The sequence below is a fragment of the Brassica napus genome, chromosome A7 (assembly GCF_020379485.1).
Source record: "Brassica napus cultivar Da-Ae chromosome A7, Da-Ae, whole genome shotgun sequence".
In the NCBI taxonomy this organism is placed as follows: domain Eukaryota; kingdom Viridiplantae; phylum Streptophyta; class Magnoliopsida; order Brassicales; family Brassicaceae; genus Brassica; species Brassica napus.
In genome coordinates, this window is record NC_063440.1 from 26,182,539 (window position 1) to 26,210,105 (window position 27,567).

At 36.6% G+C, this 27,567-nt stretch overlaps 6 protein-coding genes across 7 annotated transcripts; 3 read left to right on the forward strand and 3 right to left on the reverse strand.

Annotated features, from left to right (window-relative positions):
• Positions 1-8: 8 nt before the first annotated feature.
• On the reverse strand, positions 9-2,607 carry LOC106354515 (uncharacterized protein At1g01500-like). The gene is made up of 3 exons (XM_013794467.3): positions 2,229-2,607; positions 1,211-1,946; positions 9-536 (listed from the first exon to the last, which is right to left on the reverse strand). The coding sequence occupies exons 2-3, from the start codon at positions 1,919-1,921 to the stop codon at positions 306-308; spliced, it is 942 nt and encodes a 313-aa protein (XP_013649921.1). The 5' UTR covers positions 1,922-1,946; positions 2,229-2,607; the 3' UTR covers positions 9-305.
• Positions 2,608-3,305: 698 nt separating this feature from the next.
• On the forward strand, positions 3,306-5,440 carry LOC106354514 (protein DYAD). Of its 2 annotated transcripts, XR_007314740.1 has the most exons (3): positions 3,379-4,022; positions 4,700-5,169; positions 5,256-5,440. XR_007314740.1 is itself a non-coding variant. In XM_013794466.3 (1 exon), exon 1 carries the CDS (start codon positions 3,631-3,633, stop codon positions 4,024-4,026), a length of 396 nt encoding a protein of 131 aa, XP_013649920.1. In that variant the 5' UTR covers positions 3,306-3,630; the 3' UTR covers positions 4,027-4,140. The 2 variants fall into 2 exon arrangements, 1 of the variants encoding a protein (XP_013649920.1); XM_013794466.3 differs by lacking the exons at positions 4,700-5,169; positions 5,256-5,440 and having other exon boundaries at positions 3,306-4,140.
• On the reverse strand, positions 4,634-7,604 carry LOC106354510 (S-adenosyl-L-methionine-dependent tRNA 4-demethylwyosine synthase-like). The gene is made up of 8 exons (XM_013794463.3): positions 6,673-7,604; positions 6,458-6,573; positions 6,188-6,363; positions 5,726-5,916; positions 5,537-5,623; positions 5,283-5,440; positions 4,994-5,204; positions 4,634-4,918 (listed from the first exon to the last, which is right to left on the reverse strand). Exons 1-8 carry the CDS (start codon positions 7,507-7,509, stop codon positions 4,763-4,765), a joined length of 1,932 nt encoding a protein of 643 aa, XP_013649917.2. The 5' UTR covers positions 7,510-7,604; the 3' UTR covers positions 4,634-4,762.
• Positions 7,605-7,828: 224 nt separating this feature from the next.
• On the forward strand, positions 7,829-12,675 carry LOC106354511 (5'-nucleotidase domain-containing protein 4). The gene is made up of 16 exons (XM_048736267.1): positions 7,829-8,297; positions 8,985-9,304; positions 9,395-9,472; positions 9,551-9,771; positions 9,867-9,959; positions 10,042-10,125; positions 10,420-10,536; positions 10,702-10,810; positions 11,253-11,369; positions 11,453-11,510; positions 11,604-11,680; positions 11,773-11,843; positions 11,912-11,972; positions 12,063-12,122; positions 12,207-12,269; positions 12,357-12,675. Exons 1-16 carry the CDS (start codon positions 8,213-8,215, stop codon positions 12,477-12,479), a joined length of 1,737 nt encoding a protein of 578 aa, XP_048592224.1. The 5' UTR covers positions 7,829-8,212; the 3' UTR covers positions 12,480-12,675.
• Positions 12,676-12,844: 169 nt separating this feature from the next.
• Positions 12,845-16,148, reverse strand: LOC106354512 (sugar transporter ERD6-like 6). Its single transcript, XM_013794465.3, has 17 exons — positions 15,697-16,148; positions 15,547-15,609; positions 15,371-15,460; positions 15,215-15,274; positions 15,067-15,132; positions 14,931-14,996; positions 14,758-14,833; positions 14,619-14,683; positions 14,440-14,532; positions 14,269-14,352; positions 14,111-14,195; positions 13,923-14,032; positions 13,774-13,833; positions 13,623-13,688; positions 13,485-13,544; positions 13,283-13,397; positions 12,845-13,191 (listed from the first exon to the last, which is right to left on the reverse strand). Exons 1-17 carry the CDS (start codon positions 15,883-15,885, stop codon positions 13,079-13,081), a joined length of 1,461 nt encoding a protein of 486 aa, XP_013649919.1. The 5' UTR covers positions 15,886-16,148; the 3' UTR covers positions 12,845-13,078.
• Positions 16,149-25,255: 9,107 nt separating this feature from the next.
• LOC106354509 (zinc-finger homeodomain protein 5-like) lies at positions 25,256-27,022 on the forward strand. Its single transcript, XM_013794462.3, has 2 exons — positions 25,256-25,608; positions 25,815-27,022. The coding sequence occupies exon 2, from the start codon at positions 25,851-25,853 to the stop codon at positions 26,757-26,759; it is 909 nt and encodes a 302-aa protein (XP_013649916.1). The 5' UTR covers positions 25,256-25,608; positions 25,815-25,850; the 3' UTR covers positions 26,760-27,022.
• Positions 27,023-27,567: the final 545 nt, after the last annotated feature.

Genomic DNA, 27,567 nt, shown 5'->3' on the forward strand with positions numbered 1-27,567 from the left:
CTTGCAGGTGTTATAAGTGATTCCAATAATACTTTACACTCAAAAGCATTTATTTACAGGAAGAAGACAAGCTTTGTTTCTTTCAGTATCATCAATCTCAACAAACCCAAGAAGAAGAAGAGAATGGTTTCTTTCAAAATTTGAAGGCACACAGAAGAAAAAAAAAAACAGATGAAGAAAGATTATCATACTACACAAATGTATTAGCTATTAAACTCTATTAAGTTTAGAGATTTGCGTTGGAGTGGAGTTAGAGAGAGAGACAGAGAAGGCCAAGAAGCTTGAGGCAAGTTTAAGTGAGACTACTAGATGAGTCTTCTTCTGAAGTTTCTGGTGGTTGATTGATAGGTTCGCACCAGAAGGCCAACACCAATGCCGAGACCTACACAGACGCCAAGACCAATTCCAACGCCAACCCTCACACCAGCATTGAACCACGACATTTCGCCATCTTCAACATCTGCGTACTCTCTTCCCATATACATGTCTCCGTATTCTCCTTCATAGTCTTGTTTATAGTTTCCGTATTCTGTTGCCTACACAATTTTAAAAAACTCCCATACTTAGGACAAAACATTGCAAAGAATATGTTTTGGTACATGGCTCTCTGAAACGAAAATAAGAAAGATACATTCATAGAGATAGTCAAGTAAAGAACACAATGGCCATTCAACCAGTACTTGTAGAATAGAGGCTAATAGTACTTTTATTCTCATACTGGTGTTTAGACCTCCATGATATTTAGGTGGAAGTTATAGACACTAATATAGTTTAAGGGAAGCTAATAACCTATAGTGAGTTCTAAGAACCATTCCAAATAGGTCAACTGCAATAAAACCTTCAAGCATAAGTTAATCTTAACATTTGATTCTTCAATAGGTTAACATCTTCCCTGGTAAGTAGTCTATGCATAAACTAAAGTTGATATATTGTGGCACTAATGTGATAACCACAATGAATCACATAAGAACTGAATGTAGCAGACAGGAGGATAAGAATTCAAACATTAAGATCACATGACAAGAGAGAGAGAGAGAGAGAGAGAGAGAGCTTTCTATTAATATGTCAGGCCCCATACATCACATGATCATTTATCAAGAGCTGGTACCAAGAAACAAGCAGACTCATATCCTAGGTAACGCATTCAAAAAACCATTATAATACTATTTAAAAAGCATTGATACAATGAAACAGCAAAATGAAAAATTACCTGAAAATCAAGCTCAGACGAGTTGCCTTTATGAGTCTCGCCGGTTTCATACTCAGGAATCGAATCTAACGCAGCCACTCTATTATGCATCTTCTTCCTAAAACCAAGCTGAAGCGTCTTGGTCAAGATGATAGGTGTTCCCGAGAAGCAACCAGTGACATACACTTCAACAGTCGGCAACAACGGAGATGATGACATCTCAGAACAACCAATGTGTTTCTTCTTCTCCTTCAAGAAACCACACCCTGCAGTGATCTCAGCTTCACAGTTCATCCCCCACCGCTTCACGCCATGCTTAACAGACTCCCCTGTGAAACCATTACTACCAGACAACTCTAAAGTCCCAGACAAAACAAGCTCATCTCTGTCATACACCTCAAACCTCACGCTACCAGATAGCCTGATATTGTCTGTGCTGATGAAAGTAACCGCTTCTGATCTCTTATCAACACGGTCTCTCCTCAGCTGAGAGGAAACTCCTTGAGAGTACCGAACACCGTTGATCTCGAGGAGCGAGTCAGGATCCAGAGGGATGTGGGTGAGGGTGAGGACCTCAGGTGTGGAATCATCCGCCTTGAAGTTGCTGATTCTGACATAGAACACTCTCAAATCCAACAATGGTGATGATGATGTTCTGTTGTAGCCCTGATGATATCTAACCATCTGATATGCTTCACCGTTGTTGTTGCGTGTCTCGTAAGGCTCCTCCATAATTAAGAAGTACTAGAATCAATCCCTAATGTGATGTGAAATAGAAATCATTCATTAACCAAATCGTAACGAAAGAAATGTAAAGATTCAAACTTTAATCACTTTGCCAAAAACAGAGAGATGGGTCAAAAATTTACAGATGTGGAAATCACATCTTAAGTTGAAAAAAAAAAACAAATTAACAAACTTTAAAGCTTTAAAACTACGTTTCTATCAGAAAGGAACTATCTTTTCTTTTCAAAACAAAAATAGAATTTTCTAAAAAAAAAACTCAGAAAAATCCGCAGAAAGGAGAGAGGAAGCTCACCGAGGAGATGGTTCCATCCACGAGCCCAGAGAATTACAATCTGATGATTTTTTACAAACTAGTGATTAGCATTGATCTTCCTCCTCCTCCTGCCTGCGTCTCCAAAATTAAGGAAAGCAAAAAATAGAAACTTTATGTGTGGCCAAGTAGGATTCTGATTAGATCTCTCGTAGATCATAGATTTCCATTATATTGCGAGCTCGGCGCGTGGCAGAGGATTAACGACGAAAGGTTTTGTCTTTATGGAGGATAATTTTGTATTTTAATTAGGAGGAAAAGATTATTATATATAATGAGAAAAAGAAAAAAGGAAGAGTGATGGGAAGAGGTTTGAGATGTCTCGTTGTTATGATCCAACAGGGAGAAGAGGAGATGGGCTCTTCTGAACGACTTTCCATCACGTGATCATCCTTATCCTCTTCTTTGGACCAACAAAAAGTCACTGTTTACGAGACACACCGCGTCGGGTCGCTTTTACTAAAACGACGCGAAATGTCCTGACGTTCGTTGAAAACTGCACGTTGTTGGGCTTTTTTAGTCAAGTGTTGAGCTTTTAAATTTACATATTTCTTGATAAAAAGGTGGACATCGTGCCGTTTTGCTTAGGAGTTAATAAATTTTGTTGCAAAAACGTTTCATTTTCTTTAAAACAAAATTTTAAGTTGAATAATCGTTTCTTGAACTACATACGTATACGTTGACTGTACCATCAATCGTGTTCAATGAAATGAATCTCACATGATAAACATACGTTTTCAGTTAATATTGAATTAAAATAAGATCTAAGAAAGTGAAACAAGTTTAACAAAAAAAAAAACAAAAAAAAAGTGAAACAAAACCAAAAGGACTTTCATTAGAAGTCAAACCTAACACACAAATTGCAGCTAGCAACCAGTAGTGATAAGGTTGCAAATATTCTTCACTAGATTTATAACTTCAGTCGATGAAGCTATACAATTTGATCTTTGATACATATAATATATGAATATATATAGAACTAGTTTTCCTTCAAAAAATATATAGAATTAGGTACTATAGTACACAATGCATGAACCCTAACATTAAAGGATAAAATAATACAGTATATTATATTGGTTTTATATGTCGACATACATGGATTATATTGATGGATAATATTATAGAAGGAAAGATAACCAATGGACAAACATAAAATCTACTTTTTTTTTCTTCTGAAAGTTTTATCCTAACACCAAAGAGTGGGTGACTTTTGATATTGAAGACTGTTGTCTTTTGTTTCTGTCTGTATAACATTAAAAAACAAATAAAGCATGAGAAAATTTGATTGCCCCGTGAAGATATTTTTTTTATATTTGGTCTTGAAGATATTAGAAACAAATAAGCTATTCAAGAAAATTGTATTCTACTGAAAAATTATAAGCTGATGGGGAAGAAAAGGTTTCAGAGAGAGAAAGAATCGTCAGTGACGGCGACGGTAGGAGAAGCTTCATCTCTGTTGGGGTCTCAGACGGCAAGGAGACGAAGAGGAAGGCCGAGGAAGAATCTTGAGGGTCCTGAAAATTCCAAGAAGGAAGAAGACGAAGATTACGAGGAGTACGAGTACGAAGAAGAAGAAGATGACGAGCAAGTTGAGATTGTTAACAGAGAGAAACTGAAGAAGAAGAAGGTTAGAAGTAGCCATAGCGTGGAAGAAGGGCAAAAGTGGAAACGTGAAGAACTAGCTGAAGAGGAGGAGAAGCCGGATATGACGGTGAAGACGGTTGCACCGCTGTCATATAGACGGTCCAGGAGGAAGAACACACCGGTGAAAAGCTGGTAAACTTAATATTACCAAACCATTGGAGTCTTTGATATTGTGTTGTGTGTTCATGGATTAACTATCGTTGAGTTATAAATTAATTAAGAACCCTCATGGGAAGACGACCTTTTAATTCTTTAGATTATTGAATCGGTTAATTCAAAACAAGAACACAAGTTTTGGAAAGTTTTAGTCTTTTAGATAACCAATAATGGGGGAAACAATACAAGTTAATGGTGAATTTTGAAATTAATTAAAAGTAATTGTTTCATAATGATGCTTTATAGGGTTTTAGTTGTAGTAGGTTGCATATTTTTATGTGTTGTGTAGTTGATGGTTACGTCGCTTTCGGATTTTTGTATGATAACAAAAGATGCAAATGCACATGGTTAACAGATAAGTTAAGAAACCAATGGATATTGCTAGTGAAAACGACTTGTCTATTACTCTAAACCCACAACAAAGCTATATATACTTAATATGATCGTTGCTGTAGTTAAGAGCAAAGAACCTAGAAAATAAAAACTAACTAATTGCACGCAAGACATTATGGGCCCTGCAAGTGTTCACGTGCAAAACCATCTTTGTCACAAGATTAACATCGAAACTTATCAAAATTCAAAACCGGTAAATTCAAAACCTTGATTATAAGTATTCAGTTTGATATGGTTTCAAAACCTTAACGTCTTTCCAGGAGTAACTTGTAACACTGAAGTTGACCAAAAAAACAAAGGCAGACATTAGCTTACTTCCTCTCTTAAGCTACAACAGCCTGTGGTTTAGGGTGATGATGCCTTTCCTTCTTGTAACGCAACTGCTCTGGATCAAACCCACCTTCCTCTGCTCCATAAACTGCCCATGATGGTGTTTCAGCCATATAGTCCCTACTCGTGAACGGTTCTCCAGAAGCCACCTATACGGATTCATTAACGAGTGTCAGTAAAAGTTAGCATGAAATCTTGAGTTTGATCTGGTTTAACTAACTAACCAGATCGTGGAACTTTTCATAGTCGATCCAGGTGAACCACTTCCCATCCACTTTGAACTTGTCGGTTCTCCCTAGAAGAACACAGCAAGAATGGGCGTGCTCGCAAGCAACCTCGTACTCTCCATTGCTCTTCAGAGACAGAGCTTCTGAGAATGCTTTAACATCCGCGTGCCATGGTACGTTCTCCATTGTCAACTTTGATGTTGCAGATCTGTTTATGTTTCCATACGATTAACATATGTAATGACTTGTTTATAAAAAGAATGGAGAACAAGTGAAACACACTCACGATCCACAATATGTGACGCCTTTGATCTCGATGAAGTCAGGTTTCCCGATGTTGAAGAGATTGAAATAAGCTTCTAGCTCTTCTGTGTTCCATCCTTTGACGAGTGTTAAACGGTAGACTGTTCGTTGTTGTTTCTCCTGGAGAGCTTTCAAGGAGTCCTGAGATACAAATGGAGCAGATATTATATACATTTACCGTAATTCAAATTTCATTTCGTAGGTTATTACATAAGACGTTTATTTTAAAATACTCACAATAAACCGCTCCCAGAAGTCTGCAAAGAGAGGCCTATCAATAGCCTTCAAGCTCTCTTTGGTGGCAGCATCTACACTTACGTACAACTGTAGATATCAAAGATTAACGAGTTAGGCAACTTCGTTCCTCTAAGTGCATGAAGAGCCTTCAAAGCTGGAAAAAACATGTACAAAATAGACACCACGGACCTGGGTGATAGGCTTCATCATCAAAATCTTTTCAGGGAATTGTGCATTAGTAACCAAGAATGTGGAAATACGCTTTCCATGAAGCTCATCCACAAGTGCATTGATCTCTGGATACATAATTGGCTCACCAACAAGTGATAACGCACAATGCCTTGGTGTTAGACCTTCTTGTAACTTCTCTGGAGTTACACCTGAAGAACATATCCCCCCCAGTAAAACATCAGCATCTGACATCCACTTAAGTGGTGGAATCAAATCAACCAAATAACCAAAACACGCACATTATTATTGACTTCCAAGATCTAAACGACTATCATGACATGTATAAACTATGAGATATCTAAATAGGATTCAGACACTAACTTGACCCACGGATTCTCATAAACCATCAGAGACATGACAGAGATTTTTTTCAGAATGTATTATCTGCAAACCAAAATAAGGAGGGAGATATAAGCAGACCTGGAACTCCTTTCATCTGTTTAATCATCTTTGTATGAAGATCAAGAGCACCTTTCACAATCTCTTTAGGATCGTCCATCTTCCACTGCCAGCTCTTCCCCACAGGATTAGTGTGATGCCTCCAACAGAAGACACATTTGTTCGCACAAGCCAAACTAGGTGTTGTCTCCATACACCTTGCACATTCCAAAACCCCAAAATACATCTCAACATAAGAAATCACAACCCTACAACCATAAGGCTAGATGTAAACAAACTTTCAAATCGAACCTGTGACTCTCAATGCCATAAAAGGAGTGCTTGTAACAACCTCCCCTCCCTCTAAGCTGTGACTTCGTCCATCTACAAATCTTAACCCCACTATGCGAGCCAATGATCTTATACCCCTGCAACAAGTTACACATAACTTCAGAAAACTCTCTAGCAATCAATATCAATATAACTACCCTGCTTCAAATCTCAAAGCAAAAAAAAAAAAAAACTACCTGTTTCGTTAAGCTAGCTCTAATCACAGGTGTCACCATCTCCTTCTTCCCATCACCACGTTTCGTAACCTTAACAACACCGTTCTTCCTAGAAGGAGCTTTTCCAGCAATATCTTCGAGATCAACAATATCATTGCTATCTTCTTCTTCCTCTTCATCTGTTGTATCAATATATTCCTCTTCACTCTCAACGACACCGTTTTGAGTAATCTCATTAGCTTCCCGAGCCTGAGCAGAGCCTCCCTTGAGAACTCTAATCACTCCATCACACCACTCGTTAAACGCTCTATCTAACTCTCCATCGTCCACGTCACCTTCTCCCACCGGCACCATCTCCGCTCCACCCAACCCCACCATCCTCCTCGACATCTCCTTCGCCACCGCGTTATACTCATCACCATAAGCGCGGCTCCCGACGCCGAAGACTCCGAATCTGCAACCGGAGAGAAGAAGCGATCCGACTCTGAAATCCTCCGCGCTCTCCGAAAGCCAGTCGACGAGAAACTCCCCGTCCTTGGGCGGCTTCCCGCCGTCCCACGTCGACGCGACGAAGATGGCTAGCGTCTCCTTGGGGAGATCCTCCGGCTCGTAGCTAGCTGGATCGACGAGATCGAACGCGATGCCGTTCGATTCCAGGAGCTTGTGGAGGCGCTGTGCTAGGGATTTGGATGTTCCCGTTTGGGAGATGAAGAAGATCTTTCCCCTTCTGCTGCTAGGGTTTAAGGAGAGGGTTTTGAGACGTTTCAGGCGGCGGTATTTGTGGATGCAGTAGAAAGTAGTCGCTGAGAGTAGAGCTACGAGAGCTAGTCGAGCGTGAATGGAGGACGACGAAGCCATGAATTAAAGGTTGCAAAGACTACGCAGGCGGCGCGTGGTGTTCACGCGAAAGCTATGAACCGAGGTTTACACTAACGGAGAAATGGCGGAGACGGGGAAGAAGTATAAGGTTTACATAATGGTTTTAAGGCCCGGTTTGTTTAGAATTAAGGCCCGGTTTGTTTAGGTTAAAAGCCCATTAACTCCGTCCGAGATCAGAAAGCAACAACCACGACTTTTTTTTCCTTTGATCTCTATGCCACGTGTCAATCTCTTATTCGGCAATACCTCGTGTTCACGCGAAGCTATGAACTGGGATCGGTTGTTGAGCGAGGTTGACACGAACGGAGAAATGGCGGAGACGGGGGAGTAAGTGTATAAGGTTTACGTAATGGTCTTTATTTTTAAGGCCCGGTTAATCTAGGTTTAAAGCCCATTAACTCTGCCCGAGATCAGAAAGCCACAACCACGCTTTTTTCCCTTTGATCTTCATGCGCCACGTGGCAATCTCTTCTTCGGCAATACCTAGTTGATAAACAAAAAGCAAAAAACAAATAAATCAAACTAAGACGGAATGAATATTGTTGGTGGATTATCGGTAAATGTTGAGCGTTTATATTCAAATCTACTTTTTCTTGTTTGACGCCGTATTCTCTTTCTGGGGAATATTAGTCGTTTCCTTTTCCATGCCTATATTATTTATACCCTATCATCCACCATCACCATGCTTCTCAACAAGCGTCATTTCTCTCTCTGTGTCTCTCTGTTCTCTTCTTGTGCACAAAGACAGTTACTCAATTCTTCTGCTGGTTAGTATATTTTTTTTTTGTGTTTAATGGAATTTTTGTTTCTGTAAACTTTGTGTTGTTATTTTTTTTTTGTTTGATTTAACCTAAAGTTCATTGATTTCACAATGATTGATTTCTCAACAATGTGTTTGGTTTCCATATTTTGGTAGTAGTATTTTTCTTACATATTGCTATTAGTGTGTTTCTCGTGAATTTTAGTGAAGTTGTGGTAAATTTACGTCTTTAATTAGTTAAAGTTGCAAATATTAATTAGGTCTTAATTTCCTGGAGCCCTTGGGAAGAAACATAAATCAGGAGTTTACGTGGTGCAATTTTTGTTCTATCTTAACGAGCAAATAAGGATTGTTTTTACAGGAGGTTTTGTTACATTTTTTTTTTCCTTTTCGGTGCTAGTGGATCAAAGTGGTGCAATCTTAGTGTTGTATGACCCGTGTTGACTAATCCTAAACTTTTGTATTCTCTCTAGAAAACGTGTCATCTAAATTTAGCCTTCGTGGGTTCTGAGTAACCAGTTGCTTCTTCCGTGATTGATTTTATATATTATTGCTATCATTTTTTTTGGATAGACCATGTACATTCTCTATGTAATTTATACCTTGTTTGTGTGTTGCATCTATTTTTATATATTAGACGAGTTCATTTGAAGAACAACAAAAATGACGCTTCTTTTACTTGATCAACTCTCAGGGACAAGTCATATCTGTTTCAAAAGTTCAATGGAAGAACAAAGAGCTAGTGGTCTTACGGACAGCGTGGTGCAGTTTCACAATGTGGGATCAAGGGACGGATGTGAAGCTCCCCATAAGTGGTCATCCAATGGAGGAGGAAAGAAAATCGACGTAAGAAACCAGATCTTCTGCAATAGATCTTTGAACATGAAGAATATCATTGCCGTAGGCTTTGATATGGACTATACTCTGGCCCAATATAAGTCCGAAACTTTTGAGTCCCTTGCATATGAAGGCACTGTCAGGAAGTTGGTATACGATTTGGGGTATCCAAGAGAGGTTAGTATACTTCATTGCTGTTTTTAAATTTGTTACCGGTAGAAAAAGTTTGATTAATTTTGTTTACTCGTTGTTGTTTACAAAAAACAGCTGTTGGAATGGACATTTGATTGGAACTATATGGTTAGAGGGTTGGTTCTAGACAAAAAGAAAGGAAACATCTTAAAGGTATATATCGTGTATTGGATTGGACTCTTATAATAATTATTGCCTCGTTTCCTAATTGACTGTTGTCTCATGTTTCAGATGGATCGCCATAAGTACGTGAAGGTGGCTTACCATGGGTTTAAGGAGCTCTCTAAGCAGGAAAAAGTTGATGTCTATGGCACTAGCCTAGTACGAGATTCTTTTGATGAGCCTGACTATGCTCTCATAGACACTCTCTTCTCTTTGGCCGAAGCCTATCTCTTTGCCCAACTCGTTGACTTCAAAGATAACAACCCTGATAAAATCCCCAAGGACGTTGAGTAAGACAACTTCCATATACGTTACTGTTTTCTTACACTTATATAGCCTCCAAGAAAGCATATGTTATTGCTCATGATATTCTATATTCTGTTAGTTATGCTCGCATGTATAAAGATGTCCGGTCTGCTGTTGATATGTGCCACCGTGATGGTACTTTGAAGCAGATGGTGGCAAAGGACCCTAATAAGTAAGGCTGATGGTATATTCATTACTGTTTCTTGCTTTTTTCCTTTTTTCATCATAGATTTTTAACTTGTTACTTTTTTCAGGTATATCAACGAGGATGCTACCATTGTACCTCTGATAAAAATGATAAGAGATTCCGGACGCTCAACATTCTTGGTGACCAATAGGTAATGCTAATGACATAGTTCTTAAAACTTCATTGTGTTATGGTAAAAGTTGTTATGCACGTATGGCTTTTGTAGCTCTGCATGCAGCTTATTCAGCATCATATTTAAAATGGCAATATGCTCTAAAGTTCCACTGTAACCTGTTCCCCTGCCCCTTGTAATAGAAATGTGAACATAGGGAGTTACAGAAACCTTTGTTGTGAGACAAACTTTCATTACTAGTGATTTGTTTTGTTCTTACCTGTCTTTGTATAATAGTTTTTAAAAGGAATTTTTTTAACGACATTCTTGCAGTTTGTGGGACTACACAAATATTGTGATGAACTTTCTCTGTGGAGGCCGCACTGTACATGGTCCTGATACTTGCAACTTTGACTGGCTCCAATACTTTGATGTTGTGATCACTGGCAGGTATTTTTTTTTCTTAGTTTCTTTTTTAGTCTAATGATCTGAACAAAGTCATGGTGATGAACAATAAGATATGTGCTATTATAGAAGAATTTTAGTTTCTTGCATTATTCCTTTTTTTTTAAATCTCGTTTGTTTGTTATCTGAATTGGATATATGTTTGTGAAGTGCAAAACCTGGTTTCTTCCATGAGGAGAGCCGTGCCAACCTTTTTGAGGTGGAACTTAAGTCAGGGATGCTGATCAATACGGACAATGGAACACCTATGGCCAGGGGCGTCCCTGAGGAGAGCCATTTGAAACATGGGCCTGGGGCCCCCATTATTAAAAGGCCCCTATTTTAAAAAAAAATATTTTGTTTTTTTTGAAACATTAAAAAAATATTTATATGTATTAATAATAAAATCGAACAACAGAATTTAGTGGGACTTACATAAAATAAATCTTTTCTCTTCCCACATTTACAGTTTTCTTAGCTTTTTGTTTGAGAATTAGTTTTTTTTTTCTGTTTTGCTTAAAAAAAAAATTCTTGCTCACGAATTTTAAAATTTCAGTTATGTTAGAAGGGCCCCCATTTTTTCATTTGTTTAGAGCCCCACTTTTTCCAGGACCGCCCCTGCCTATGGCTCAGGTTAGACTTCACGAGTTGTGACATTCGTTCAGTCTTTCACATGCTAGTTATCCAAATGTTGCAACTTATATTTTTTTTATGATTCACAGATTGGAGATCCTTCACCAAAAATTCCACTGAAGAGTAAAGACAAAGCGTGTCAAGTTTTCCAAGGTGGAAATGTTGGTCATCTTCACAATTTGCTCTCCATCGAGTCAAGTTCTCAGGTACTGTCACACTATAAACCTCTATAGTAACTGGATGTACCGTGCCATGTCTCATTTATCAGTCACTTATTCGATCTTATTAGGTCCTTTACGTTGGCGATCACATATACGGTGACATCTTGCGCAGCAAAAAAGTCCTCGGTAAGGTTTCCTTTGCCAGTTATAGATTTTTACTTCTTTTTTTTTGTTCTGTGAAGTAAACTTGTAGTTTAATTTTTTTCTTTAATTCTTCAGGGTGGAGAACTATGCTGGTTGTACCGGAACTTGAAAAGGAGGTTGAACTTCTGTGGGAGCTTAGGGACGCGCGTAAGGTGAATGGACCCTCTCTTCATATTGTCATTATAAAATATATGATTTTGTGAAATAGGCTTTTTCCTTATCTGATAAATTTTTGGGTTTGCAGGAACTAATTTTGATGAGGAATGAGCGTGACTCAGTGGAAGACATGATCCACCACTTGAGCTGGTCTCTGAAGTAAGTCTTCTTTAAATAAGAATTTGAACCAAAGAAAGCTTGTGTAACCAGATCATATATCGTGTCAGGTTTGAAGATATCAACGAGAAAGACAAGCAGGAAATGCTATCAACGGTTAAGGACTTAGTGGTACGTTAGGATTTGCACGGACTCCTTAATCTCCAAGAGTTGCATATTCATTTAATAATTAATGTTTTTTTTTTGGGTGGGATTCAACAGTGTAAAAGAGATGAAGTACGACTAAATCTTCAAGAAGCTCAAAGAGAAAGCCACAAAAAGGTAAAAATCATGTAGAGTGTGTCAGTGTAAAACAACTAGTTTAAAGTTCCAATGCTCATGTTGTTGGTTTTTTGGTTACTGCAGTTTCACAATGTCTGGGGGCAATTAATGAAAACTGGTTACCAAAGTTCTAGATTTGCTCACCAGGTAATAACGTTTTATATATATATGTAACGGTTATAGTTTTTTTTGCCTTTGTACGGGAATTTGATTTCATGTTATTTTTCAATGTAGGTGGAGAGATTTGCATGCCTATACACGAGCCAGGTCTCTAACCTGCGGTTATACTCCCCAGACAAATACTACAGGCCAAGTGAGGACTTCATGTCCCACGAGTTCCACCTTCTTCCCCTTTGATTTGATCCGATCAGTGAGATAGCTAAAGAAAAGACCATCTGAAGTCAAGAGAGTATTATCAAAGTGATTGTTTGATTTGGTTGGGTGCTTATTTTTGCACAAGCTCCCTTTATCTCTTCTTTTACTCATTGCATTTTCAATTTCACTTTGGTACGAACTACAAGTTTAAGATTCTATTGGAAACGTTTTCTTTTTACCTTGCGGAAAAGTTTGTGTCTACAAAACTCATTAGTCTACTATCATTTATTTTAATTGTTCTGTTTCTTCACAGAGAAGAATTAGAACACGTCTTGTTTGGTGCTTTAGATATATCTTTAGATGGATCATTCTATCTATGGCAGTGTTGATGTTCAGATTCATCTCTGTATTAGCATAATCTTTACTCTATTAGAAGAGTTTGATCAAATTACAACAAAAAAAAACTACTTGTGTTCATATACATATAACAGAAGATTATTGACACACAACAAACAAACAAACAAATCTTCGTAACTTCTCACAGCCCAATTAAACAACAGCTGGAAAAATCTCTGACATTTCTTTGTTTCTTCTTGTTCTTGGCCAAAACAGCGATGTGGTGAAAGGGAAACATATAATGATCATCTGAACAAGGCTTGAAGTTCCTCAAGTGTTTTCCCTTTGGTCTCAGGAACCCATAGAGTTACAAACACCACTGTGAATGCACACACCACCGCGTATAGAGTGAAAGTTCCTGTCCAACATGAACCAAAACCCCATTAAATAAAAATGATCCCATCATGGCGACAGAGAGAGAGAAGAGTAAGAGAGAAAGACAGAGAAACCTCCACTGCTCCAGGCCAAGAGCAAGTTTGCAGTCATGGTGATCAACCAAGAGAAGAACCAATTTGCTAAAGTCGCTATACTTCCAGCTAAGCCCTTTATGTTTACAGGAAGGATCTGTTTACCACAACAACAACACCAAATCAATCAAAAGGCAGTTTAATAAAGTTCTTACAACACTTAGTTCTAGGTTCTAATTAATACCTCAGACATAATGAGCCACGGAATTGGTCCCATTCCTAATGAGAAAGAAACAACCATTGCCTGTAAAATGATTCAACAGAGTTAAAGCAATGATAACATCTCACTGCATCAAGAAAGTTTCAAAACAAACAAACTTACCACAACTCCAACTACAGATAAGATGCTCAGCATACTGTACATGTCTGAATCATGAGACACAAATCCCTAAAACAAGACATGTAATAACTCAAAAACGTTGTTACAGAAGATAAAAAATAGTGTTTAAGGAAGTTACAAATTTTAAAAGTACCTTAAGGTAGAAAGCAGCTGCAACAATTACTAAACTGATCGTCATCCCAACCGAAGAGATCTACAAAACATTTCCATTTACGTTATTAGTTAAACTTTGGACCTGTCCTGAGTTAGATTCCTAAAGATATGACACTAATGAATACTCACGGTAAGCAGAAGCCGACGACCTGCTTTGTCCACCAACCATGTTGAGATTGCAGTCGCCACTACTTGAATAGCACCGACCCCAAATGTCGCTGCATTACTCGATGTAACTCCTACAAACGAGAAAAGGTTGAAGCTATGTAATAATCTGAAACAAGACACGTCCTGTCTTCTTAGAGGAAGTGACTTACCTGCAGATTCAAAGATTGTACTGGAATAGAATAAAACGCCGTTAATCCCACCGAGTTGTTGAAGTACAAGCAACCCTATACCAACCTGTTACACACACAAAAACAGTTTTAAGATAATGTTTCTTTATGGTAGAGAAAGCATATTCAATGTTTTGTACCATAAGTGGGAAATAGTATCTCCTCCTCTTGAGATCTACAAACCGAACTGTAGATGATCTCTTAGTAGATGATGCCACAGATCTCTGCAGAAGATATGAAAAAGAATAAGCCTTTAAAAATAATTTATATACCTTTAAAGAAGGAAAAGATTCTGAGTTGTAATATATTACCTTGATCTCATTAACCTCAACGGTAATATCAGTCTCAAATCCTCTAAGCACTTGTAAAGAAGTTTCAAAATCATCAGTCATACCCATTTTCGCCTACAAAATTAAAGTAAATCATCCCATAAGAGTGGATTAACCAAAATATGAACTTGACTCAAGAAAAATATTTTTTTTAAACTTACAAGCCAGCGAGGGGATTCAGGAATGAAAAAGAGACCTGGTATCAATACTATGCATGGCAATGTCCCTAAGTAAGACAACAGAAAAAGTGATTAGAGCATGTTAATGAATCATTAATCAGGAAAATGGTTTCAGGCTTACCCAAAACTGCAAGAATCCTCCATGGAACAAAGAGGCCAAGTAAATAAGCCAGCATTATTCCAATTGTCACAGAAAGCTACATGCAAAGAAAAAGTTAACCAACATCTAATGTTCAGCATTAAAATCTATTCACAAAATGAAAAAGAAGTATCATTCAGCTAGGCGTGTCAAACCTGGTTAACTGAACCCAATCCTCCCCTCATATTCTGTGGAGCTATCTCAGCAATATACACAGGCACCTGCAACCAAAAACCGAGTTGGCATAAACCATAAGCAAAGCAAAAACTAGGTGATGAGTTCAGCATTTACCGTGTAAGAGATGATCCCAACACCAAAGCCTTCCAAAAGCCTTCCCATGTAAAGAAAAGAAGTATCCTACACAACAAAGGATGATGTAATGCCAATCATAACATTTTCAGATCAAATAAAAAAAAATATAAAACAACAAAAAACTCACTTTTGCAAATGATATGCAAAGCCAGCCAATGATATTGGGAATTGCAGCAATCATCAGAGACTGTCCAAGACAACACACAAACAATAAAAGGGTCTAAGTAAAGCGAGTAAAGATGTCATTAGCTGGATCAAGATTCAAAATTAGACAAAGCTATACCCCTTTTCTTCCAATGTATTCTGCAATCTGACCACTGGCGATTGCACCAACCATAGCACCCACATTGGATAGAGAACCAAACACAGAGTACTAATACATGTAACAAAAGAGATCAAAGTCAGTCAACGGTAAAAACCAGACAGGTCTAGACAAAGAGATTGGTTTATTATTATTACCTCAGATACAGTTAAACCCAGATCCTTAGTGATTGCAGCTTGTGTCGGAGAAGAATAACCACACTAAAACCCAAAAAAGATACAAATCAGTCAACAACTTTCTACAAATGGAAAAAGAAAAAAGGTTGAGACGTTTTTATTCTGACTTACAGTGAAACCGAATTGAATAGGACCAAGAGCAACGATCAGGACACAAGCAAGAACAGAGATAGAGCTGTCTCTGATGACTTGAGACGAACCCATCATGCTCGATTGTCTTGAGCCCATCCGGTACCAGCTTCCCGTGTGTATGAAAGGTCGTCGCAGATCATTATTCCTGGCCTCCTCTGTATCACTCATCTTTCTTCTGTAAATAAAAAAAGCTTCAAGCTTTAGCCTCAAGGCAAGAAAAGAAACCTCCTTTTGGACTTTTATGCTCGGTTTAGAGGATCTAGAAACTGGGTTTTTGATGACGAAGCTGTGCTTTGGATAAGAAGGGATTTTAAGAGACGCCGTCTTGTTATGGAAAAAATCGAAAAAAGGAAGATAATTTGGGTGTAATGTAGTGATTAACTGCTGGTGAGACAAGAGGAGATTTGTTCTGATAGTTCTTTTTTTTTTTTGAAGATCACAACAGGTTGCGTCGTCGCATAAACCAAATTTGGACAAAATTAAAGGTTCTTTTTAGATAGTGGACAATTTATTTTTATATTTTTTTGCTAAAACTAACAAATATTTAGACAAAATAAAAGATATTATGGTAAATATAATTACACAATGTTTTTGGATGATGAATAATTTACTATGTAGATCTTTTGCTAAAACTAAAAACATACTATAGTCATCAGGATTTGCTAAAAAGATAATGCAGTTTTTGAACAGAATATGTTGCCAATAAATATGAATTATCTTATTGTGTTTTGGATAATTTATATCCGTTTTTTAATGACCAGCTAGTATTTGGTTTTGGATATTTATCATTTTTGGTCAGTAATCCACCACTGTTAACTACCTGATTTTAGTTTGGGGAATGATATATAATCACTACAAAATACAATAAACTGTTAGGAAATATATTTACACTAATTAATCAAAACTGGAAGTTTTTTTTCTTTTGGATAAGACATCCACATATTACTTACATCATTAATAAATACTAAAATAAGTAATTTTATATTTTAAGCTTATTATTTGTATTAATTCTTTTTATGAAATATTAGAATTACTTTTGGAAGTTTGTTCTCTTATTTTTTTTCTCATCTTTTTTTGGTCAGCTTTGAGGTCCGTGAACGCACCGCACCGTACTCGTATTATCAAATTCCAGACCCGCATTTCAAATATTAATTCCATTTAAGTCTTCAGTTTGTATTTTCGCATCCATATAAAAAGCCAAATTATCAACGATGTTCTATACTTTAGACTAAATCAAATTGTTTTCTTTTTAATTGCCGTTTGGTAAGAAATAGAAGAGTGAGAAAAACACTAGAGAAATGTGAGGGAAGAGGTGGCCAGAACACAAAAAGACAGAGTATCATATCATACCGAACACGTCTTCGTGATCTGATATCCCTGTCTCCATTCATAACCTAACTAATCTTCTTGTTGACCACAAATTTTATATATCTGCACTCTACATAACATTGATTAAGGTATTTTGTTCTCGTTTCTCACATGTACAATAGTTACAAACAGAATAAAATAAACATAATCATTTACCTAATCAAATCTCAAATTGTATGAAAACAATTGATCAAAGACCGTCGGTATTATTGGGCCCTAACTGGAACACCCAAGCAATTTAGTCTGGGCTTATTAAATAAATCAACCTCTATTATTTTATTAAAGGCCCATGTAGGAGAACGTCGGAGCGTGAGGGCCACTCTTGGAATTGTTGTTAAGATAAGTTTTAGTTTTAAATTTACATATATAATACTTGTATCGAGCTTACAAGTCACATGAGATGATGAGAAGATATCGTACGTAGTTTTGTGGACCTTAGGATGTTCAAGAATAGCATCTACGTAGGGAATGTGTATTGAGATTGGCTATTATGGCTGGAGTAAGCTTATTGAGCTTTGATATCGATTGTGATTTCTCATGTCGACTCCTTTTTGCTTATCTTTTTACTCATCCTTAGGAGACCATAAACATTTAGGTTAATTTTGATTAAAAAAAAATTCGACAATTTAGAAGCCATGCGACTATGTATATAACCGATAATGTGTACATTAACCACAAGCAAAAGGCGATAAAATTCTAGTAAACGGTGGGTTTAAATTCTAAACAGTGGTTGATACATTAGTCTTCTTATCGTCTTCTAAAAGGGCATGGGGACAAAACATAGCTTGGCTTAGACCGGTCATCAGCTACTTGTCTGGTGAAAAAGTTGATTGCTCCGCATACAGCAGAAACCCTCTAGCTAAGTGAAGAGTACGTAAGATTTAGTCTAGCTAATGAATTTTCAATCTTCTCTCGTTGGAGATTTACAACTGTTGTTTATATTCTCGTTGCTATTAGATCTGAGGATCGAGCTCCATTGATAGAGCGAAGAAGAAGAAGATGAAAGTTTGTTACTATTGAATTAAAGAGTTTGTTACATTTGGTTATGTATTTATACTACCCAATCTCGGTTTAACCAACACGTTAACCGGACTTTACTTAAGTCTAATACCCCCCCTTCAAGATGGATTATACAAATTGTGTAATCCCATCTTGGAAATGATAGACTTGAACAAACCAGGTTGAACAGCTTTAGTAAACACATCAGCCAGTTGATTCGCAGACTGCACATGTAATGTCTTCAAGAAACCACTCTGTAACTTCTCCCGAACAAGATGACAATCGTTTTCAATGTGTTTAGTGCGTTCATGATAGACCGGATTAGAAGCAATATGCAACGCAGATTGATTATCACAGTAGAGAGCCGCAGGTCCTGAAGGAACACAATGAAGATCAGTAAGCAGGTTGTGAATCCAGATGAGTTCACACGTAGCATCAGCCATCGAACGGTACTCAGCTTCAGAACTACTACGAGAAACAGTAGGCTGCTTCTTCGATCTCCAAGAAATGAGGGAATCACCAAGAAACATGCAGTAACCCGTGACAGAACGTCTTGTATCAGGACATGCAGACCAGTCAGCATCAGAAAACGCAGTGAGACTGACAGATGATGTAGAGGAGTAAAAAAGACCCTGTCCAGGCGCATTCTTGAGATACCGTAACACTCTAGTAGCAGCATGTAAATGCGCATCGCGAGGATGTGCCATGTACTGACTCAGTTTATGCACAGCATAAGTGATGTCAGGACGCGTATGAGTAAGATACAAAAGGCGACCAACCAATCTTCGATAGACCGAGGCATCTTGAAGTAAAACACCATCAGACTCAGATAACTTCAATGTGGGATCCATAGGAACACTCACAGGTTTACATCCAAGTAAACCAGCATCCTCAAGTAACTCCAAAGTATACTTCCTCTGATTAATAGAAATCCCTTTCTCACTCCTTGCTATCTCAAATCCAAGAAAATACTTCGCCGCACCCATATCTCTGAGTTTGAAAGAACTCTTCAACACTTCTTTAAAACTGGTAATAGCTTCATCATTATTACCGACCAGTAAGATATCATCAACATAAACCAAGATAGCAATGTAGGCAGTAGAATCATAACGAACAAAGAGAGAATGATCTGCATATGCCTGTATGAATCCTTCACGACGAATCACTGAAGTGAGTTTGTGATTCCATTGCCGTGATGCCTGTTTAAGGCCATACAGTGACTTGTGTAGCTTGCAAACCGCATTCTTAGGAACTGATTTGCCAGTCAGCTCAGTATAACCTGGTGGCAAAGTCATATATATCTCTTCATCTAGATCTCCATTCAGAAAAGCGTTGCTAATATCAAGCTGTGTAACAGACCAATTCTGAAGAGCAGCTAGCTTCATCAATATACGGAATGTACCAAGCTTTGCTACAGGAGAGAATGTATCCAAATAGTCAAGCCCTTCTAACTGTGTATATCCCTTTGCAACTACTCTTGACTTGTGTCTCTCAACAGTACCATCCGGATTATACTTGATCGTATGTACCCATCTACAACCAACAGGATGCTTACCAGCAGGAAGCTCACAAACAGACCAAGTTCCACTATCTTCTAGTGATGTCATCTCAGATTTCATGGACTTTGTAAACTCAACAGATTTAGCAGCATCGTGGTAAGTTTTAGGTAAAGATGAGGTAGTAATGGAGAGAACAAAATTTCTGTAAGAGGGTTCAAGGTTATCATAGGTAAGGAAAGCTGAGATTGGATATGAAGTGGTATGATTTGAGAAAGATGCAAAATCAGGAACATGTTTTAGCAAGTAACAATGATAATCAGTGAGATAAGCAGGAGCTTTTGTCTGCCGTTTTGATCTAACAGGATCAGAATCATGAGAAGATGAAGGTATAGAAGGTACAGACTCGGAATGAGGAGAAATAGACGAAGGAAAAGAAGAGTCATTTTGAGTATCTTCATGATCAGATGTATGTAAAAAATCAGCTTCAAAAGAGGCAGGGAACAAAGATTCAGGAATAGGAAGAGGAAGAACAGATTGATCAAAGATATCAGAAACTCGAGGGTTGGTTTTATATGGGAAAACAGTCTCATGAAACACTACATTGCGACTGATAGAGATGACATTAGTATCTAAATCCAGGACTTTATAACCTTTGTACCCACTAGGATAACCAAGAAAAACACATTTGGACGCCCTTGGAGAAAACTTGTGTCTATCTTTTAACAGAGTTGAAACATAACAAAGACACCCAAAAGCTCTAAGGTGATCATAAGTGGGAGATTTAGAAGTAAGAAGCTCAAATGGGGTTTTATTTTGAAGTAATGGAGAAGGGGTGCGGTTTATAAGGTATACAGAAGTCAAGATGCAATCGCCCCAAAAGTGAAGTGGAAAAACTCATGAACGGAGGAGGTTATACCATTGTTCTGTTGAGTTGTCAAAAGACACTTAACAAAATGTACTCTCATGGAAGAAAAAAACACTTTTGATGATACATCGTTCTTGGGATCTTCTATTATAAGTTTGAAGACAACAGAGTAGATCAAAACACTACTGTTTGGTTTCTTGCCTCTGTCACTGTAACAGAAACACACCAGATTCATCATTTCTCCTCCACACAATTTTAAAATATGTTTTAGTAAGTAGAGAGTTGTGTATGAAAGTGAAGTATGGGAGAGTGATGAAGACGTGAGAGGCAAACAAAAGTCATTAGTAGAAAACAAACAAAGCAAAGTGTTTTGAAACAGTGAAGTAAGAGTTGTTCTGATTTTGGCTACAAAACAAGTTGGCAACACAAAACTCTTAAGTTTTGTTTTTCAGAAAGAATAGAGAGCTGATAAGGACAACTCAAACCACTGCTTTCCCTTTCATTCATTTCATTTTCCAGCTATTTTTTCTTACATTTTACATTGCCTAGGAATATTCAACGAACTTAATCCCTTGAATAACATTATGCAACTCTTCTGAATGCATTTAACTAACCGGAGATCGGTTTAGATGAACCGATTTAAATTGAATACTTTAGTGAAAACCAAGTTGGTGGAATTTGGAAATTCCAAATCCCAAAATGTCCCTACAACACCATAGAAGCTACACTTTAGGTGTAAAAAACCATACACAGGAAGAAAATTTAAAAAAAAAAACAAGTTAAAAGAGAGAGAAAGTAAAAAGGGTTGCTTGCGGGGAAGCGTGGAGGGTGGCAGAGAGAGAGAGAGAGAGAGATTCAGACATTGTTTAATTCTACAGTTGTTACTACTTCAAAACTGCTTTTTGGGTTTTGATTCTCTGTCTGAATATAGACATTTCATATCTTCACAACTTCACCAGTTCCTTATTTCATATATTGGTTGATTTTTTTCTTTAAATACATTGATTAATTAAGTCTATTTGTTACTTTGTGACTACAAATATAAATGTTAATCTTAGTAAGCATGATATTTGTATTTGACTTTAAAGTGTTGTGTTGAATTTTGTTGCTAAAGAATACTAAGACATGATGATTTAGAACCTATCAGATATATACAGCTTCGGTTTTTGTTTGGATTCGTCAGAGAACGTATGATGTTTCCAAGATAATTAAGTTGGTAAAATCTGTGGTGGCCCTGGTGGGTGAAGTTGTAAAGCAACTTTCGTATTCGTGGGCAGTGGCTTATATCACCGGCACACCGTCTTTTTATGTTTTAAGAACATTAACAAATAGTCAAGTCTGTAATAAAGGTTTTGTGACAAAAAAAAAGTCTGTAATAAAGGTTCATCAACTGATAATCCAAAGTTTTATACATTTTGAATATAAATGATATAGATTATAGTGTATAACCTTTTATATGACCTGAGAAATGGCATGTAGTTATTTTGTTAACCATTTCTTATGGATTCCTCGAAAAATTGATTTACGAACCTCAATTCAAGAGTTAAACCAGAAAACATTAGTTTGGGTTTCAAGTTCGATTTGTTTTTAAATTAAAGTCAAAATAAATTGTTAGAAAGAGAATGAGGTCATAATGCTAAAGGGGACAAAAACATGTTATGGTAGATAAGTAATTATCGTGTGACAGGCTGTGTCCATGAAAAATTCTGCAGAAGCTATGACGATTACTTTTATTTTATATTTTTTTATCAAATTTAATTAATTACGGTAATTTTTTTTTTCATTTTTGCAACCTTTTACAACAGTTATTCACACGCATGGATTGTAGTATTGCCGAATTTATATATGCTGAATATCTTACATCTTCAGAAAGTACAGTATATTACGTCATGCGTGAATGAATGAACGGATATCTATTTGCATATCAGGATAGTAAATAAGATAATTGGGTTAATATTAAAATAGTTTTGTACTGGAAGATTATTAATATGGATGTTTTTACATGTTGTTTTGTCAAACTCATAATTCTTTTGTGCTCGAAAAAGCTTCTAATTAATTTATATATTCAAAATGAAAAGTAAAAAAGATAAAAGGTAAGATAGGAAGACACACTTTGTATGTTCTCATGTATTGTCTTGAGTACTTTTACAAAAAAAAAAAAAGTATTGTCTTGAGTAAATGAAGTATGTTTTGAGTTTTTCTTTAGTTCAAAAATGATACAACTAAGCAAATAATAAAAGTAAAGTAAAGGTAGGGTGAAAGAGGAAAGAAGAAAAGACATGAGCAAGGGTAAATGGTGTTTCAACAAATTAGGGTTTAAGGGTTTGAAAAAAAATCAAGCGAGAGAGAAGAGAGTAATAATAATGAAGGAGAGAGAGAGCGAATGGGCGGGGTCCATAATGTGGCAGGGCATGTGGCTGGGCTTCCAACTTGACCTTGTCGGTTGTTCTCTGCACTGCCCTTCTCTGCAACCCACACACTATATAAAGCCTAATTTCTTTTTATTTTTAGTTAATCTCTTTATATTTTTTTGCACATTCGAAAAAGCAATATGGTAATTATTTTTGTTTTTGAGTTTTTACGGAAGTTTTTTTTTACATTGTTTCAAACTTTCAATACTATAGTTCTGCACTTCTATTCTACGGAAACATTGTTATACATACTCATATCTAAAATTTACAATATATATTTAGCATCGGCCTTGGGTGAAAGGTAAAACGCAGTGAAATATTCGCCTACCTTCCAAGTTTTAGAAGTTATTATACTTTGATTTTAAAAAATTTAAATAATATTTTTGTTAAAATTTATCGTAAAATATTTGTCCCTCCAAAATCTCAAAACCGATTATTAGATATAATATAACTGAATTTATTGACTGTTAAAGATATATTTACACTAATTGACAATATGTTTTAATTTCAGAGTATTATTTGAATGAATTATGTTTATTATCCAATGTAAGAAAATTATTAAAAATATTGATTGCATGAACTAAGTCCTGATTAATTATCATTTACGTTTATGTTTAATTTTGTATGGATGTAGTGTTCATTGACTTCGATTTTGACTTGTAAACCATATGAACTTTTACAAATTCACTGGTAAGCAAAAGCACAAACGTTCATATTCCAGTATAAACAATCAAAGACCTTCTTGACCCCCACCCACCCCACCAAGATACAACTAAGATCTGTGCACCGACTTGGTTGAAGTTCTCAGGTAGATTAATTAAGATCGTTTGGAATAGTTGACCCCCTCAAACGCTCTTAATTCTATTAATGGGGACGCAAACAATGCAGAAAACAGCACTTATGCATAATGTCCACAGGAAGTATAGATTGAGAGTTGTAGCTTTGGAGGTAAACTTGAATATTGTATACTACTTGTTATCTAAAACCAGAGGACAATAAATGATATATATCTAAAACAAAGATTACGTAATAAGATCACCCGATTACCAATGTAAAATATGATCCACTGGCACAAATTACAATGCTCTGAATTAACTATTGTTAGTGTTTATTTAATCATTATTATAGTTGACTACGTAATTATTTATTAATATGCTCAAAGGGGATTAACTGACGGAACATACAGACAACAGTCCCGTTTCAGGCTGATTAGCAATTTAGCATTATGCAAAACAACAGAAAAAAAAAAGGAAGTAAATAATTTTAATGATGTATATATTATAGTTTTCAAGTGTATTTTAACAGTTTTAAAAGGATCAACGTACGCACTAATGCCTTACTGTACACGGTAAAAAAGTGAGCTCACAAAAACTTGCGGTCAGAATGTCAATAATTGCATCAATTTCATGCGAGTTACAAATACTATGAAATTTGAGCTTCAAGTTACTAGAGAATCATGCTGTGTTTAGAAATTAACTGAAAAATTCAATTATTTTGTTTAATATAGAGTAATGTTCTCATCTGCAGTTTGGATCCGCCGTCGGATATATAAACCGGCGATTTGGTCACTAGTTTGATTCTGATATAAATTATAATGCCAAATCAGCTAATTTGAAACCTACTGCTAACATTTAAAAAGAAAACCAACAAAATCTGACTTAACCCATGATCGGGGGTCAGTCTGCTTACACCCTTCATGTTTTAAAATGTATATATATATGTTATATACAGTTTGTAGAATTTAGCAGAAAGTGATGAAAATAACTATAATTTTGATGTAATACATTGTTAGTTTATTTATTTTTTATAATTATACAATACACACTATTTTAATGTTTCTTTTTGGTTTAGTTTATAATTGATATTTTCAGTCACTTTTATCATTATTGTTAGACATCATATTTAAAACTATCAGGTTTTTATTTTTATTTTATAGTTATAAACTTAACATATAAAAAATATTAATCAATTATTTTATGATCCATCCTGATTGTTTTGTAGATCCAGTGACCTGAAAATCGTCGGATTTAAAATATTGATGTAGAGTCAGATAGCAGTTTTTGTATTTCTGCCCATTGTTTTAGTTTGATCAAGGGTTATGATACGTTTTGAGTAAATTATAAATGGTGTCCTACTATACAAACTACTTAATTTATAAGGATAAAATTCAATTAAAAGTTATGTTCTGTTTTCACACTTTTATAAGTTTGTACATTAGTTCAACTCAATGTTAAAAATGATAATACTAACTTTAAAATAGCTTTTGGATAGATTGCTGAACATATTTAGCGGTCAAAATATTAAAGCAGCTATAAAAGAAAATGCAAAAAATGATAAATACCTTAATAAGTATATGATAAACATATATAATAGTATAATATATATAGTAGGGTATGATATTAGTCTCATCTCTCAAAAAACAAAGGGGATCGTCTCTTATCTCTTTCTCATGGCCTCACCACACGCAACCAAACTGTCTCTTATAATCAGATCTCAAAGGTTGGCTTGTTGGGAGCACTGAGACATCAACACATGGTTTCTTCTCTCTTTCACCCTTAAAAACCCAATTAGCCCTAAAAATCCCTTTTACAGTATTAATCTTAAAAGTTCCTCTCTCATCTCCTCATCTCTCTCTCTCTCCATTAAAACCATTCACAAGCAAAAAGCTTTGAGCTTTTAATGAGTTTTAGATCCTCTTCGGTTCCTCCTGCAAAGAACTGGGCTGTTCCTCGTGTACTTGCTCTTATCTGTGAGTCTCTGGATCTCACTGTCTTTAATTTTCTTTATTTCCTTATTGGTAATCTCATTAAAATGTTCTTTTTCAGACATAAAATTAAACAAGCTTCAGTTCATAAGCTTATTTAATAATATCTCCATGAAAATTCAGAATATTAATTCATGACTAACCCTTTTTTCTTTTGTTAATCTCTTTAATTGTAATTAAATCATTTTCAGGGTTTTAATTTTAATTAAACTCCAAGAAGAAGAAAAATGGATATGAGAAGCCATGAAATGGTAGAGAGAAGAAGAGATGACAATGGCAACAATGGTGTTGGTAGCATTGCAAATGAAGATAATGTCAACGGTAATAACAACAACAACACTCGTGTCTCTTCTCAAACCCTAGATCACCACCAGTCCAAGTCTCCGTCTTCTTTCGTCATCTCCGCCGCCGCTAAAACCGCCGTGCGGTACCGGGAGTGTCTCAAGAACCACGCGGCGAACGTCGGCGGAAGCGTGCACGACGGATGCGGCGAGTTTATGCCGAGCGGCGAAGAAGGGACGATAGAAGCTCTCAGATGCGCTGCTTGCGACTGCCACCGTAACTTCCACCGGAAAGAAGTCGACGGTGTGGGAAGCTCGGATGTGATCGCTCACCACCACCGTCATCACCACCATCAGTACGGTGGAGGAGGAGGAGGAGGGAGAAGACCGCCGCCGCCGAACATGATGCTTAACCCGCTCATGCTTCCTCCGCCGCCGAACTACACGCCGATGCACCACCACAAGTACGGTATGAGTCCGCCTGGTGGTGCAGGAATGGTGACGCCGATGAGCGTCGCTTACGGTGGGAGCGGAGGAGGAGGAGGTGGAGCTGAGTCGTCTAGTGAGGATCTGAACATGTACGGACAATCGAGCGGAGAGCACGGAGGAGGAGCAGCGGCGGGACAAATGGCGTTTTCGATGTCGTCCAAGAAACGGTTCAGGACGAAGTTCACGACGGAGCAGAAGGAGAGGATGATGGAGTTCGCGGAGAAGCTGGGGTGGAGGATGAACAAGCAAGACGAAGAAGAGCTCAAGAGGTTCTGCGGTGAGATCGGAGTGAAGAGACAAGTCTTCAAAGTGTGGATGCATAACAACAAGAACAATGCAAGGAAGCCACCACCATCAACAGTATGAGGAACCTCTCTAATGGTGAGATTATGTCGGAGATTATCTATTAATCTATTGTTGTTGTCTTTTTATTTTAATGTTATCTAGGTTTTTGTAGCTTGTACGATCTTTGGATCAATCAATGGATGTTTTGTTTGCGTAGTTAATGTTTTTTTTTTCTTTTAATTTGGTTTGTTTTTTATTTTATTTGTCTGTGTTTTGTCTTTTACCCAGTTCGTACTTGTAATCAGCTTCGTTTACTTGTTAGTTTATGTTTCTGTCTTTTTTTACGTTTAAGCTTAAACTCAAAGATGCTGTGTTGTTACAAAGTACAAACTTAAATATGCCAAATACGACATTGTTATTAACAGTTTGATACCAATCTTACTAAATATATAAACTAATGCAAACATTCTAAATTTGTATTCCTTAGTTTGGATATACATGAACTTATAGATAAACATTATTTGCTGTCACCCAATAAAGAAAACAGATATATAGTGTAAACACAATAATTTTAGCAGTTTAATTTATATATATATGAAGATTTTTTTTTGTATGAGACCCCAAAAATTTTATGGTTAAATTTTGGGTTGACCCTTTTCTAGTGAAAACTTTAGCAACTTTGTTTTATTTGATAATATTTTCATGTTTGTAATTTAATCCATATTTATCCCTCAAAAATATTAATTAATTAATCTATATTTACTTTTCTCAAGAGATATACAAAAACGAGAATATTTAATGTTTATATAATGTCTGAAATTAGTTGAAAAAATGAATCCATAATTTTAGAATTTTTGCTATATATAAATATATGCATACGCCAGCGTCA